This window comes from Hylobates moloch, unplaced genomic scaffold, assembly GCF_009828535.3.
Source record: "Hylobates moloch isolate HMO894 unplaced genomic scaffold, HMol_V3 SCAFFOLD_10, whole genome shotgun sequence".
In the NCBI taxonomy this organism is placed as follows: domain Eukaryota; kingdom Metazoa; phylum Chordata; class Mammalia; order Primates; family Hylobatidae; genus Hylobates; species Hylobates moloch.
In genome coordinates, this window is record NW_026652285.1 from 47,506,460 (window position 1) to 47,522,745 (window position 16,286).

Here is a 16,286-nt window from a genome sequence, read left to right on the forward strand (position 1 = left end):
TTTTGCTTGATTGTGATGTTCTGAGCATTATACTAGTACATCTCATTTTATCCTTTTAAGTGTATTAGCCTTATTTTACGTATATATACATATATACACAGTACATACCTGTAAAAAAACATTGTGTGTCTGTCTTATGCATGTGTGTATATATATATATATATATGCACACAAAACTACATAAATAGTTTGCTATAACAAAATACCATAGACTGGGTGGCTTAAACAACATTTATTTCTCACAGTTCTGGAGGCTGAGAAGTTCAAAATCAATGTGCTGCCAGATTTGGTATCTGGCGAGAGGCCTCTTCATAGCTTGCAGACAGCTCACCTTCTTGCTGTACTCTCACATGGCAGAGAGAGGAAATTCTGGTGTTTCTTCCTCTCCTTATAAGAGCACTAATCCCATCATAGGGGCTCCACCCACATGCCCCATCTAAACCTACTTACCTCCCAAAGGCCCCACCTCTTTAAACCATCCACTGGGGATTGGAGCTTCAACATATGAATTTAGAGAGGACAGAAACATGCATTCCTTAACCAGTAGGTTCACAACCAGTTAGAAATTACATTGCAAATAGCAGATCTGGGGACGAAATCAGTTTTTGTTTGTTTCTGTTGTTGTCCCGTTTTATTTACTCCCAAACCAATACATTTAGTCATCACTATATGTCAGTTGCCTTGAAAGGAAAAACAATATTTCATGCATTTTTTTCATGTGGCCATAATGAGATCTGGAGATATCTTAACAAATATGTGAACAAAGTTTTCAAAAAGAAAAAGAATTATTACTTATATCACTTTATTTGTGGCAATTAGTCAAAGTTAAACTTACTAAGCATGTGCTGTCAGACATCATTCGAGGCACTGATAATACAAAATACAAGAAGTGGTTACTGCCTCCTGCAGCTATTAATACTATTAATTATAAATTAATTGAGTTCCTTCATTAGATAATAAGAGAAAACAAACAAATAATCATAAATTCTGATATACACTATAAAGAAAACAGAGATTTTTTGATAAAGAATTATAAACTCTTAGGTGGTATTATGAGAGACGATTTCTCTGAGACCGTAACATTTAAGCCAGCAGAGCTTTGTAATCATCAGGATAATTCTATTATGCATTGCCCAAACAGGAACACATTCGAAAATGAAAAGGGCACTTTTAATAATTATGCAGGGTTTCAGGGCAAACTATAATATGTATGCACTCTACTTCTAAGCCACAGTAAGGAGTATGGGTTATTTTCTAAATGCAATAGGAAGACATTAATGTGTTTTAGCAGGGCAATGTTTATTATCTGATTTTAAAAGTTCTAACCGCCAGTTGGGAAATCAATGGGGTGAGAGGCAAGAATGGAGATAGAGAAAATATTCTAAGAATATTATACCCATCTAGGCAGGAGAGGAACAGTAGCTTAGATTGATAAGGCAGTGAAGGTACAGAAAAGTAGCCAATTCAAGATAAATTTTAAAGACTACAGCAAGAATAGTGAAGTTATACAAAATATTACTTTTGCCTTTTAATTCATATTTTAAGAAATATACAAGAAATTATCCTAAAGCCTTGTCCGTTGGTCTGGAAAGGAACTTCTCAACCTTATTCACAGAGCTATAAACATGAAGAAGAAATTATTCACCTGTATCAAAAACCATAAAGTAAAAAAAAAAAAAAAGAAAAGAAATTAGCCACTAAATTATCTTCCCTTTCTTCTCTACCAACTTCAGTTTTAGGGTTTTTTAAAATCTAATGTTTATCAATTTGTAAGTTTGCATACATTTGTTACGAAGGCTGCTAATCTTTCATCTGTCACATGGGCAGCAAATATTTTCTCCAGCCTATTGATTTTGTTTTGGGGTCTTTGCCATTTAAAATATTTACTTTGTGTGTAGGAAAATATATCTAACCTTATGGTGTCTAGGTTTTCTGATGTAGACAAGTTTGTCCCTATTTAAAATATCATATAAACATACACAAAAATGCAATTCTATCATTTTATGTACTTATTTGTTCACATTTAAATCTAATATTGTCTCTATTCTCCTTGGTGTTTCTGAATGTCATAAATTTTTTGAGACGGAGTCTCACTCTGTCACCTGGAATGCAGTAGTGCAATCTCGGCTCACTGCAACCTCCACTTCAGCCTCCCAAGTAGCCGGGATTGCAGATGCCCACCACCACACCTGGCTAATTTTTGTATTTTTGGTAGAGACGGGGTTTCACCACATTGACCAGGCTGGTCTCGAACTCCCAGCCTCAAGTGATCCACCCGCCTCGGCCTCCCAATGTGCTGGATTACAGGCAAGAACCAACACTCCTGGCCTGAATGTCATAAATCTTTACTTTCACCTCTAACCAGTTCCCAAATCTCCAGTCTATCTATAGCCAACTATCTGCTGTACATTGTCACTGATATGCAAAATTGAAAATTAATGTCAACATTTTCCCCTATTCAAACAAGAATCTGCTCTTCCTTCCTTACATACTTATTATATTAGTGGGATATTCATTCTATAAGCTTCCTACTGGTGAAGCTTTGGTTTGACTTCTCCCACCCTTTACCCAACACTCTGCCCATCAGCACCACTGGTCTAATCATGCATTAGATGTCATACATAGCTTCTGCCTGCAAAACGTGTCGTGCATCCAACCTTTTCATTTTTTCCCCCTTTTTCCTGGTGCCAATTTAATTCAGGCTTACATTATTTACAACCTGAAATATTTATGGCAGAAGTATTTTCCTAGACTCCATGATGGACCAAATTAGGCCATTATTGTTTCATAAATTTTTCACGATGTCCTTTTATTTTTAAAGTCAAAATTCACTGTTCTTTATTTAATGTCATTTAGTGACGAGAATGTACATATGTAGTACTGTGTGGTGGACGAGGGTTTAAATGTCCATTTATTTATTCACAAGTGTATTTTAAACATCTACTATTTATCAGGCAAGAGACTCTAGATTCTGTGGATTCAGCATTGAAAAGATAAAATAAAATGAAGAAAGTTCCTGCACTCATGAAACACATTTTAGTGGCTACATCTGGGTTGGAATCTTGGATCCAGCATTTTACGATTTGTGATCTTAGATAAGTTAACTTTTTTAAGCCTCTGTTCTTTTAGCCATAAAATAATTTTTTAAAAGATGGGGAGGAGGAAGAGATACAATGTATAACATGTAGACTCTTGAAAGAAATAGAAATTAGATAGGTTGAGAGATCATGTGATTCATCCAATAAATGTTGGCTCTTGTTTTTCCTGACCCGTATGTTTTGTTTTTGTTCCAAAGCTAGGCTTACCTCTCCCACACACTGGGGTTAATTTATGCTTTGGCCCTTATCACCTTTTCCAATTTATTACAAAATTACATGCTCTATTTTAATATTTGCTTTCTTTTTTTTATTTTGAAAACTTGTTGAACTTGCATCTATACTTTAAAATGAAGCAGAACTTAAAGAACTCAAAGATTATGAAGAAGATTCAGTACCTGGGAATAAAATTGAGAATAGGGCTGGGTGTAGTGGCTCACGTCTCTCATCTCAGCACTTTCGGAGGCTGAGGCAGGTGGATCACTTGAGGTCAGGAGTTTGAGAACAGTGTGGCCAACATGGTGAAACCCCATCTCTACTAAAATACAAAAATTAGCCAAGCATGGTGGTGGGTGCCTGTAATCCCAGCTACTCGGGAGGCTGAGGCAGGAGAATCACTTGAACCCGAGGTAGAGGCTGCAGTGAGCTGAGACTGTGCCACTGCACTCCAGCCTCCAGCGAGACTCCCTTTCAAGGAATTAATTAATTAATTAAGAATAGCAATAGATATGAAAGTAACTAAATTTTAGCTTTCTTTTATGACTACATAACCAATCTCAAACATTATTATTTGCTTCCCCAAACTAGGAGAGTTTAAAATGCAGATTTTCCCCACCCTCCTCTTCCCATTCAATAGAAACTGAGAAAGAAGGATCTTATTCAGGTCTTCACTCCATTTGTGGTTCACATCCAGTGGCTGAAAGGTTAGAAAGCACTCACTCCACCAATAATGATCAAGCACCTATAAAGTACCAGGAGCTCTTAAAAACTCTAGGGAAATCCTGGCTCCTGTTGTCATGAATTTTGCATTCTGAGGTAGGAAATATGGCTCTGATGCCTGCTGGGGCAGTGGTAGCAACCTTTAGTCCATGTGAATACAGGCATCCCTTGGTATGCATGGGGGATTGGTTCCAGGACCTCCCACCAATACCAAAACCCACAGATATTCAAGTTTCTGCTAAAAAATGGTGTGTAGTATTTGCATATAACCTATGCAGATCTTCCTATATACTTTGCATCATCTCTAGATTACTTATAATGCCAATGTAAACACTATATAAATAATTATTATACTGTATTGTTTAGGGAACAATGACAAGAAAAACATCTGTACATGTTCAATACAGACACAATGTATTTTTGCTCTGCTCTTGGTTGAATCCACAGATGCGGAACCCATGGACATAAAGGCCAACTGTACACTTAGAGCTACAGAGGATCTTGGAGGTAATCTAGACAATTTCCACCCTAGTATAGAAATCTGTATACTAGAGCATCTCTAACAGAACCTTTCATTCAACCCTTTTTTGGATGTCTTCAGCAACAGGGAGCTCAGTGCTTCCCTTCCCACTTGTAAAAGTTTTGAATGTTAAAAGTTCTTACATTTTTCTGGCTTTTCCAATATTTAATAGCAGCTTTATATCTCTTTCCCAATTTTCACAACTACACAGCTCCCTAAATAAAGTTAAACATAACCAATCTTTCAGTCATTCCTAAATGTAACATTGTTATCAGTATTGCTAATGTCCCTTCAAGATTCTTAATTCTTTTTTTTTTTTTTTTTTCGGAGGGAGGAGGCTCCCCCTTTCCCCCAGGCTGGAGTGCAGTGGCGCAGTCTCGGCTCACTGCAAGCTCCGCCTCCCGGGTTCACGCCATTCTCCTGCCTCAGCCTCCGAGTAGCTGGGACTACAGGCGCCCGCCACCACACCCGGCTAATTTTTTGTATTTTTAGTAGAGACGGGGTTTCACCGTGGTCTCGATCTGCTGACCTCGTGATCCACCTGCCTCGGCCTCCCAAAGTGCTGGGATTACAAGCGTGAGCCACCGCGCCCGGCCTTAATTCTTTAAAATATTCCCTGACCAGTGAATCTTCTGACTTATCAGCTCAGAATATCATGAACTATGACCTCCTGTTTAAGCCTTTTAGGATTGAAATAATCCTAAATGCCGTGGTCACCCTACCTGGTTGGCTTATATTAAAACTTTGCCTCTTTCAGGATATTTGTTGTCATTCCTATTCCGTGGTACAGCTCAACCTGAGGGGTGCTAATGTGTCAGAAAAACCGGTAAGCAGGCAAGCCTAAGTGGAATCTGATGTCAATTCTTGAGATTGAGGAGAGTGCTATGTGACCGATTGTCATTTAAATTAATCAAAATGTAACTATCAATTTAGAAAATCCTTCAGGCCCAGAGTGATAAGCAGAGTTTCAAGCTTATAGGAAACCAGACATAATCATTCAAATAAAATTACTGATACTGTACTTCATATGAGCAAGGACATTACAGTAATGTATTATTATTATGCCACTTGAAATATGATTATTTGCTGGCAGATAGGTTACAAAACCATCAGATTATATATACACTTGCTTTGTGAGTTCTTAGAAAATACTGACTTCTTTCATTCAAATTCTTAATATTTATTTTAAATAAACGGGCTCCATTCAGTTGAAATAAATGTGAAAATTATTAGAAGCATTCAACAAACCAGTTTTTAAATTTTTAGAAAGATCCAAAATGTCCCAGGCTGCCACATTATAACCGATGATTAGCATTTAAAGAGAAAATACATACTTTTGTATCATCATATATAGAGATTATATACATAGTTTTGAAAAACGAAATAACGTGGAGTCTTCTAATTAATAATTTCTCCAAAAATACTCAGAAGGAATTAAGAAATATGTTCTAAGCAAAATTATGCCTCGTTGAAACCACAAAACAAAGAGAATATTAAAATGTATGGGGGGTAAATACTTTTTATACACGTGTTGACTACGTTTTTCAAGGATTACAGATATAGCAGCATTAAAAAAAATTTCAGAATTCAATAAATGTTTAGAAAGTTAAAATTACATAAATGTTTGAATTTTTGAATTTTGAAATTCCTGTTTACTCTAAAGAGAAATAGAAATCTAAAATGATAACAACAACAATAATAATTACACAATGTTTACAAAGCCTTTGAAATTTTCAGTATTCCTGTGTCTCTGCTTGAAGCAACCAAATTAAAATGATATAGTCACAATTTGTTTTTTGACTATTTTATGTTCAGTAATTTTTAATGAAGCGACTAAATTAGGCATAACTTTGTACAGCTTTAACGTAGTTATGATGAATATATTTTACTTGATTAAAAATGATAAAACCAGGGAGCCTTAAATATTATCCTAAAAGATTAACTACTGTGTCAATTACAAATCTAGGAGAAAGATATTTATAAAGGAATAACTATTCTGAACAGTAACTTCCTTTTGTTCATTTCATTTAATTAATGACTCAATCAACTTTCACTCTTAATACTAAAATTTTCCTAAATTACACATTGGTTTGCAAATGGGATGGCATATAGCAGGGCTACGTCAATTTAACACTGGTGAAAATTCAGCAGATAATTCATTTTTTATTTAATCAGGAAGGAAAAAACTACTTGGCAGTGTAGAGCGACCTAATTAACTAAATAACTGCCAATTCTACATTGTACTTTGTGTTACATGACATATCATGAATAAATACCAGTCAAAAATCAAATTATTTGGCTACTTAAATGATGATGAGGCCTGCTGTGCCAACAGGTATGCTAATGAGTAGACATCCTCCTGCCTCAAGGCTAGTGAATGAGGCAAATGTTTTCACCTCCCAATCTTTTAGGGTGTTCAATTAACTCAAGAATTTAAGAAGTTCCCTACTATTGGGAAGGAAGTAGATGTAATCGTCTATATGCTTATTTTGTCAGCTGAGGAGGAAAAACTTGCAAAGGCACAGTTTGGATATATGTATTAGATTTTTATCAATATACAAATAAATGGTCATAGATGACAATTTTCATCTAAGGAATACAAGTAAGTTTATCTATGCTCAGTTACCAATCGCCTCTAACTAAAGTTAACAATGTCTTCCTTCTAAAACCTTTATAAAGAGCACCCTACAATCACACCTTCTAGCAACAGCCATTTCTCTTGAATTAGTAAGGTGGCTACACCACCAATTTGAGCTGTTCTCCTTCAGTCCTGTAGTCCATCGCCAGGGGAGTCTCCAAATGCTAATAAAAATCAATTTCCCAGACAAAAGAACACATACACGTTTTTTTGTTTGTTTGTTTGTTTGTTTGTTTGTTTGTTTTTAGAAGAGGGTCAGGGAGCATCTGACAGACGTTTTTAAAGGAAGGGGACAGCTACTTGCATGGGACTGCATTTTAGTTGTGCTAAAAGTGATGAAAGTGGGTTTGCATTATTCTACCACCAACACCCAAACCACCTGCCCACGGAAACCCCTGCAGGAGACCGAAGTTTACCCAAACAGCGCTCGGCAAAGCGCTGCCATAAATTCAAAACTAACTCTGCCGGGCCCGCGGGGGTTGCGAGACAGGGACCGAACGTGAAACCCGGGGAGCCCCGCGTCTCTTGCCTCCGAAGGTTTTCCGTGATCAGTGTCCCCTTCTCTGCTGGAGTCGGAAGTGCCTGTCACCTGCGGATCTGCCCGACTCTCCCGGTCGGCCCTTCTCCTCTGCCCAGTTCGGACAGTCTCGAATTCCCCGTCGCAGCCCCGGCCGCCTCGGACTCCCTGGTCCCCAGCCCCCGCCCCACCCCCAGTCTCCACCGCGTCCCCTCCCCGCGGTCCCAGCCTCTCCAGGCGCTGCTGGGCGCTGATTGGCGGCTGCGCTGACAGCAGGCGGGGCCTGGAAGTCGCGGCCAAGCCCGCCCTCGCGTATAAGCCCCTCTCAGCGCTCTCTCTCCATCTCTCCCCTCTCTTTCTCTCTCGCTGCTCCCTTCCTCCCTGTAACTGAACAGTGAAAATTCACATTGTGGATCCGCTAACAGGCACAGATGTCATGTGAAAACGCACATGCTCTGCCATCCACACCGCCTTTCTTTCTTTTCTTTCTGTTTCCTTTTTTCCCCCTTGCTCCTTCTCCCTCTTCTTTGTAACTAACAAAACCACCACCAACTCCTCCTCCTGCTGCTGCCCTTCCTCCTCCTCCTCAGTCCAAGTGATCACAAAAGAAATCTTCTGAGCCGGAGGCGGTGGCATTTTTTTAAAAGCAAGCACATTGGAGAGAAAGAAAAAGAAAAACAAAACCAAAACAAAACCCAGGCACCAGACAGCCAGAACATTTTTTTTCCACCCTCCCTGAAAACAAACAAACAAACAAACAATCATCAAAACAGTCACCACCAACATCAAAACTGTTAACATAGCGGCGGCGGCGGCAAACGTCACCCTGCAGCCACGGCGTCCGCCTAAAGGGATGGTTTTCTCGGCAGAGCAGCTCTTCGCCGACCACCTTCTTCACTCGTGCTGAGCGGGATTTTTGGGCTCTCCGGGGTTCGGGCTGGGAGCAGCTTCATGACTACGCGGAGCGGGAGAGCGGCCACACCATGCGAGGTAAGCGAGTCTGCGGGCACCGAGGCTCCCCGAGTCCGGCCAACTCCAGCCAGACGGGGAGATGGGGGAGGGGAGGGCACCCAGCAGAAAGGGAAAGAGGTTGCCCAGGCGCAGTTCCCCGAATTCGCTCTCGCAGGTGAGGCTGCAAATGGCCTGGGCGTAGAAAGTTGCGGGAAGGTGTTGATGTCTTTCGGGAGTTCTGGAAGGACGCGGGAGGGCGCTTTTTTGGAGAGGGGAGACAGGCTAGTTGGTTCCTACCAGTCCTTGAGTTGCACTGAATCTTTTTTGCTTGTCGCTCTCGGGTGCGGAAGCGGACGCGGGATGGAGAAAGCCGAAAGAGGGATGCCTCTGGACAGGAGCAGTTTGGAAGCGCCCGGCGCGCAGTGGTCGCCCGCCGGGGTTGGGCGCGCGGGGCGCACCGGCCAGGGGCAGGGTGGACACGCGCGGGCACACACTTGCCAGGTTACGAGGCCCACTAGCGTCCTGGCCAACAGGCATGTCCCTTCGCTGGAGTAGTAAGCAGAAGAGCAATGCTGCGAGGCTGGACGCGGCTGACGAAGCAGTTAGTTCTCCGGCGCGCGCCTTCGTGCCGGCGCTGCGCCCTGGCCAGGTCCTCGTGCCCGAGCCCGCGCGGCCCAGGCAGTAGTGCGACCCCGGAAAAGTTGTAATGAGAAAGTTCTGGGGGCTTGGAAAGGCCACACTACTCACGGCCGGAAAGTCATGGGCTCCGGCTCTTTTGTCAGATAAAGGGCCCGTAGTGGAAGAAGGTGCTGGTGCACCCTCGGGCCAGGACCCTCGCAGTAGCAGGCGGTGGCGGTGGCGGCGGCGGGACCCCGGGGCGAGCTGGGGTCTGCGGGGATGCGCGCCAGGGACGGTAGCGTTACGCTTTCTCCGGCTGGACTCGGCCTCTCGAAGGGCTGGAGAGTGGGTTTCGGGGAGTCACTTGGTCTCCTCTCCTGCCTTGCCGGATACCTCAGGTTTCCTTCGCGCTGTGCTCGGCCTTTCTTCACTCTTTTACTGAAGAGCCAGGCGGGTGTCCGCTTGACATGGGGATCTGTGCAAGCTCTGGGCACCCACTCCCACCCCCAGTCTCTCTTCCTGGCCACACCGCGGTTAATCGGGGGCTCTTCTCTATCCTTCGCACGTACCCCTGGGTCTTGACAACAGAAAGTTAGTAACGGCCAGCTCCAGACCTTCTTGCATCCCAGACCCGCAGAGAGGTGGTCTAGGCAGGGAGCACTTGGGAGAGTTGGGATGCAATCACTGGTCTCCTCCTTCCACTGAAAGTGATCCTCTCCCACCCAGTCCCCCTAACGCCACTAGAGGAGCACCCCAGGAGGCAGCGGGTCTCACTCCCACTCCCTCCCGCATCCGGTGAGCCCCGAGCCTGGACTCAAGGGTTTGCTGGCTGGACGCTGGGATGTGTCAGGAAAGGGAAGGAGAAGAAGGAACGGAGAGAGATTGTCCATGGGGGAGGGGGTTGACTGTAGATAAGAAACAAGGACGTCCTGATGGGATGGTCTTGATTGGCCGGCTCGCTGGGAGTGGGGCACCCGAGTGTGTGCGCGCTGGCTCCAGCCGATTGTCCCGGTTGGAGGTTGGTTACATCTTCACTGTCTAAATTCTTTCAAGAAACTATACCTGGGCAATTGGCGAGTAGAGAACCTTGGCTTAGTAAGAGAAGCCCAGTCTTTTGTTTTTCTTTTTCTAGCCCATCTCACCATCCCATCCATTCTTTCGGTTTCCCCCGTCCCAGTCTGGAGCTGCCAGTTCGTCCCTCCCCTTCTTCCCTTCTAACTTTCCCCCTGTGGCTGGGTTAATACTTTCTGAACGTCGGAAACTATGCGCCACCTCAGCTCGGACCCAGCACTAGGACCTAGGGCATAAAATCCGCTCACTCCTTACATCGTAGAAGGAGTGCGGCGCGGGGTGGAGATGGGTTGTAGCTTGATCTAGCCTCTCCTGAAGGAGCAGTTTGCAGATGACTGTCCTGATTCGCCACGGCGGTCGCTTTGAGGACTCCAGAAGCTGGGAGGATTGAAAGCCAGGCGCTGGTCCTCATGCTCACCTTGAGAAAACCAGTTTAAGCCCACAGACCTATCAAAGAGGGCGCCAGCCTCGCCAGGCGCCTGATGACCCCTTACAACTTCTAACTTGAGGCAGCTCTCAGGCGGCCTTAGGCGAACGCGCTGGAGGAAATGTAAGCTTAAAAGATGACCAGGTCGCTCTATCGCCATTCCTGGTTGCCCTTTCCTGACCCCTAGTGTCTTTCCTTACTACCTCTTCATATTTTCCCCGGACAGTGCCCTTCCACAGTATGAGAGGCTGTTCCATAAGAATGGGATTGAGAAAAGATCCAGGCTACTCTGACGTCTTGTGGAGTTGGGGGTTGGACTTGAGAGTGAACTTGAGAAGTGAAAGCGGGAAAAGAATCAGCTTTCGCTCGTGCAGGGCTACTAAGCACCCTATGTTGGGAGAGGAGCCGTTTTTGACCTGGACTTTACCGTGGGCCCACTGCATTTCCCTCATCCACACGCGCGCGCTTTCCATTCCCAGGTGGTCCTAGTTAGCGCCTGGGCTCCACAGTTTGCAGCTGACAACTGTCCTGAATCAGGGCGCTTTGAGCGACGGAAAGGTGATCTGGGATTCAGTGGTCTCCCTCGGGGCCAATCCGGCAAACCTATTCCCACCCCCTACTCCTCCCCCGCCTAGGGCATTTAAGAGACTTTATCCCCAGGGAAGCTACGGGGAAAGAAAGGGGTTAAGAGTCCCTGATGGCTGACGTCCTTGTCCTGCCCCATGGCTGAACTGAGTCCCGGACACAGCGCAGTGGCTTACTCTAGCCTGGGGCGGAGGAGGTTGTATTTGGTGGCGCACAAAGCCTTTCATCCTTTGTCTGTGAGAGGGTACCACAGAAGTTCTAGAGAGGCTTCTCCGTAGATTTCATTACTGAAAGGAATAACTTCTGAAGGCGGAAGGGAGGACCTTTAATTGGGCCCATCACTAGGTGAGAAAGAAGTGAGCCGAGGTGTGGGTTTCAGGGTTCCTTCTTGAAAGATCTGTGGGCTGTTTATTACACAGGGGCGCGGAAATGGTCGGATTTTTCAGTCCTGGCTCCACGGAAAACCCTGCTTCCAAAAACAGGGGCACAGATGTCGTCGCAATCAATAGGTGATTGTCGCTGGGGCGGATTAGAAATCTGGTTTTATGCTTTCTATAAACAAGGATTGGGCTTGGCTTTTTTAAACTCTACTTTTCCTCTATTATTTGCAGGTAGTTAATTTTTACGAAGTGCTAAACTTTAGAAAAGAGGCTTCTCGCTCTCAGAGGTATGGCAGCCCTTCAGAAGTATGGAGCTCTGAATGTCCTGCTGGCAGGGCCTTTAGATTACCTAAACAAGTTCTCTCTCTTAATTTCCTCCACAAGTTCCAATTAAATATTTCTAACCAACATTCCACCTCCCGCAATTAAAAAAATATTGCTGGAAGGACATCTGTTAGTAGTCCATTAATAATTGCTCATTAAGTAATCATCGGTAAGCTGTCTTCATTCCAAGAAATGTAATAATTGAAACAGTTTAAAAAGAAATCCTAAAGATGTATTTCAACTATTGTTGAAATAATATATAGCCATAAAAATAAAATATTTTCTTAAATGGTTACATCCAGCGACTCTCTCCTCCTTCCTCCCCCAGCATCATGGGTGAGTTTGTAACAAGTATTATGACACAGAAGTGCTTGACATACTGGACTTCTGGGATAGGTATTAGTACCACCAAGGCTTTTACTTTTCTATATTTTCTAACAATCACGAATTGGGAAACCAGGAGGAAAATGTAGATGAAGAAATTTTGAACAGCAAACTTTATAAACCTGAGGGACACAAGATTAAAACTCCTTTCTTTGCATTTACTTAAAACTTACTAATCTTTGGATTTTCCATCAACCACAATATAGCTTTTGCTCATTAGAGAATCCCTAACAGATGACTTTTTGCATCATTATTAAAGTGGTTTATGTGATCATTTAATATAAATAAAAACATTATTTTATACTCTTAACCAAATATGAATGTTAACATTGACTTATTTTGGCAGCAATTTGATAATACTAAACTATGATCAGCCATAAAAACAACTATTCAGGAGTGTATTTGCATAGATTATATTTTAAATTGAAGTGTTTCCAAGCCATGAAACCTAATTTTACAGGAACAAAAATTTTGCTACACCAAATTACAAAGTTTTTGGGTTGGTCTTCATGAAAATGACATTAAAATCTCATAATAATACCTACTTTTTTCCCCCAAAAGTAGCGTATACACAGTTGTCAACAGGGATTTAATATGATTTGATACAGAAAGCTTTTCTACATAAAAAGATAAGTAAATTGCTTTTTCAGCTATGACATCACCTTTTATAAACCTGTATTCACCTTTTAGAAATACAGGACGGCCTATATGGTTTTTAGACCTCTCATTACAATAGTTCAAAGATATAAAAGTATAAATCACAGCGCATTACTAGATTATTCCATTGCAATGAATAATACACCTCTAATTTAAAGTACATATTACAGCATTCAATTAATTGTTTAATATTATAACTTTAAAAATTATTAGTTAAAAAATTGTATATGCATGGGTCTGCTGGGATTCTGCAAATTTGTATATAAAGTGCGGCTTAAAATTGTGAACAATAATATCAGTGCCACTGTGCATTGGTGAAATTTAAGCCTTACAAGTAAACATATTAGGAAATAAGAATTAATTCCAAAGTGAAGACTGACAAATTCTGGCCAAATTGAAACACATCAAAGGTTCATGAGCACATACGTTGTGAGTGCAAAAGTTATTAGTGATTGAGGTGACATTTTAATAATATGAGGATAATTTCTTAAGACTAAACTATTTCTGTATTCTACAAAGACAAAAAAAGTAAAGGCTTTATTTATACTGGCATTCATTTAATTAACATTAACAAAACATTTATTGTGATGTTAAAAATATATAGAAAAGTAAATATTAGAAATGGAAATTGTGCCTAATAATTAATGTATGTTTTTCATTCTAGATCTAGTTCTCTTATTCTATCTATTCTTGTCTAAAGGATAGAAATCAAGCCGACTAATGAAATAAGTCTTTTGTGATATAATGAATGATGACCTTTGATGAAATAAGCACTCTAAACAAAAAGTATTATTCCTGTAATTTTGTAATCATCTTCCAATTACAGCTTTTTGCAAATATTTATCTTACTTTGAATAGAATCTCTGACTTAACAGAATCCCCAGCAGATAATAGCAGTCTTTGGAGGCGTCTGTTGATACACACTGATACGCAATATGTATATGTATGTGCCTATAACCACCCACTCAGACAAGAAGAATGAATATTTGAGAGAGAAAATCATTCTTATCTTTGCTTTCACAATCCAGACTTCCAAACTCAAATATATTTAGAGAAACAGAGCAACTTTCCAGAGCATTCAAAGGAAAGATATGAATACACGTGGTACTAGAGTCGCATAAAAAAGAAACTGTTAATAACATCTATTTATAAATAATCTACACAAAACTCCATTATACTACCTAATGATAATTAGAGGGAAAGGGAATCAAAGAATTCAGGACTGCCAAGTAAATAAAATATTCCCTCTCAAATTAAGCAACAAATTCATAGATAACAAGGTTTATGCCATGAATTTGAAGGATGTCTCCTTTGTAGCGCAAGACAAAGGAAGCATAGAGGAATAAATATTGATTGAACTAATCATCTGATGAATAGAAACGAGATTTACCAGTGCACCAATATAATAGGCTATGTTAACTAGTTCTTTCATAGCGCATATGCTGCCCTTTCAACCCCTGACCCCATCCATTCAATTCTTAATGAGGGAAACCACAGGTGTTATAACGGCATTTATAGTGAATCAAGCTACATATAATAACCATGTGGTTAACTAATGGCACTGGGGGTAGATTCTTATGAAAGGAAATATTGTGATCGTAATGTGACAAAATTATTGTATATTTCAAACCACTTAGAATTTTGGCTTGCTCAGGTAACCTCTAAAATATATCTACGTGGCCATTAATATCTCAAGTCCCAGATTTGGTGGCTCAGTAATAAGTGCAAATTTATTAGTGCATATCTGAGGAGCAAGAATTATTCAATATATATTCTACCCTCATTGTTGTACACCTTGCATAGTAAGCATTTAAAACATTAAAAAATAACACTTAGAAGGTACAGTATTTTATACTCAATATGTCATGCATGCTGCTTGGTTAGTAATTTTATAAATATTGTAAATAGATTACAACTTTATAGTAATGATTAAATGGTACATTTTGTGTTAAATTTACATTAGAACCTTCTTGAAATAGGCATGTTTTTACAAAAGCCAAAACGAACATCTTGCCTTTGTCAAAATATAAGGCTAAAATCTTACTCAAAAATATGCTCTTATAAAAGAACAAAAGTAATTTGCTTTGACTTAAGCATGTTCACCTCTGCGTAGTAAATATTTTATTAACTGGCTGGGTATGCTGACATTAAAATTACTAGAATGGGTATTTACTAATGTCATTTTTGTATGATTAGTTATGATATCGTGTGGTCCTGGCTAATTTAGAGGAATCACGGACATCAGTAAAGAAAGATCAAATTAATCTGGTTGTTTACTAAATTATGCTTTTCTTACTACCCTACTTATTACTTTGTGCTCATATAAAGCAAATATCTTGGCACTGTGGAGTATATGAAAAACTTGGGATGCTTAAAGAAAACTGTTACATAGTTTACCTCATAGTAAAGCTTTTTTTAATAAATAATTGCAATAAATTAATTTGAAATTGTGTATTTAAAAAATTCTCACTCAACTGCCCAATATAGAATTATTCTTTTAAAGACTGCTATACCGTTAACTAAATTTCACTAAATTATGTTGTAATCATGTGACAACCAGAGATATACAATATTTTAGGACTGAATTAGATGTACAAATGGTATTCTGAATTTAAGCACAAAATTATCCTTAAAAAAGAAACAACAAGAGCTTTTTAAAAAGGCCTTGGCATTTATAACCAGAACTTGGCATGAAATAAATGAGTATTATTAGCTGCAAAAAATGCAGATTTATTTAATTTTAATTTTCTGACCAGCTTTATTTTGTTTTGTTTTGTTTTAATATTTTCAAATACAAATGTCTCTCCTTATCTGAAACCAGCTAAGCTTGATTCTCATCTGTTCTGAAAACTTTGTCAAACTCATTGATCAACTCATTTTTAGGAGCCCAAATTAAGATATACTCTCAAGTACAAGAATGATAACATCTTCCCCAAAATATTTCAGTTTTAATTTTAAAAGGAATAAGCTCAAAGATGATGTCATCTTTTACAGCCATATATATAAAAAGAAATGTACGTGACTCACATATTTATTTATTAAAGATTTACTGAATACATCCACCCAAAGTATAAAGTACAGGGCTGAACCCCAGGGATCCTCAGGTTGATAAAGCACAGTCAGTAGTCGAAGCTAGGATCAAAGAGAAAGCAGAATGGAACATGGCAAGGACGCTACCAG

The 16,286-nt window shown here is 40.5% G+C and overlaps 1 protein-coding gene across 1 annotated transcript in view; it reads left to right on the forward strand.

Moving 5' to 3' along the window:
• Positions 1 to 7,636: 7,636 nt before the first annotated feature.
• RORB (RAR related orphan receptor B) overlaps positions 7,637 to 16,286 on the forward strand; it is a 200,797-nt gene continuing 192,147 nt past the window's right edge. The window contains exon 1 of the mRNA XM_032164307.2: positions 7,637 to 8,699. Within this exon, the coding sequence (XP_032020198.1) occupies positions 8,693 to 8,699 (7 nt within the window). The 5' untranslated portion in view covers positions 7,637 to 8,692. The remainder of the gene's footprint in view (positions 8,700 to 16,286) is intronic.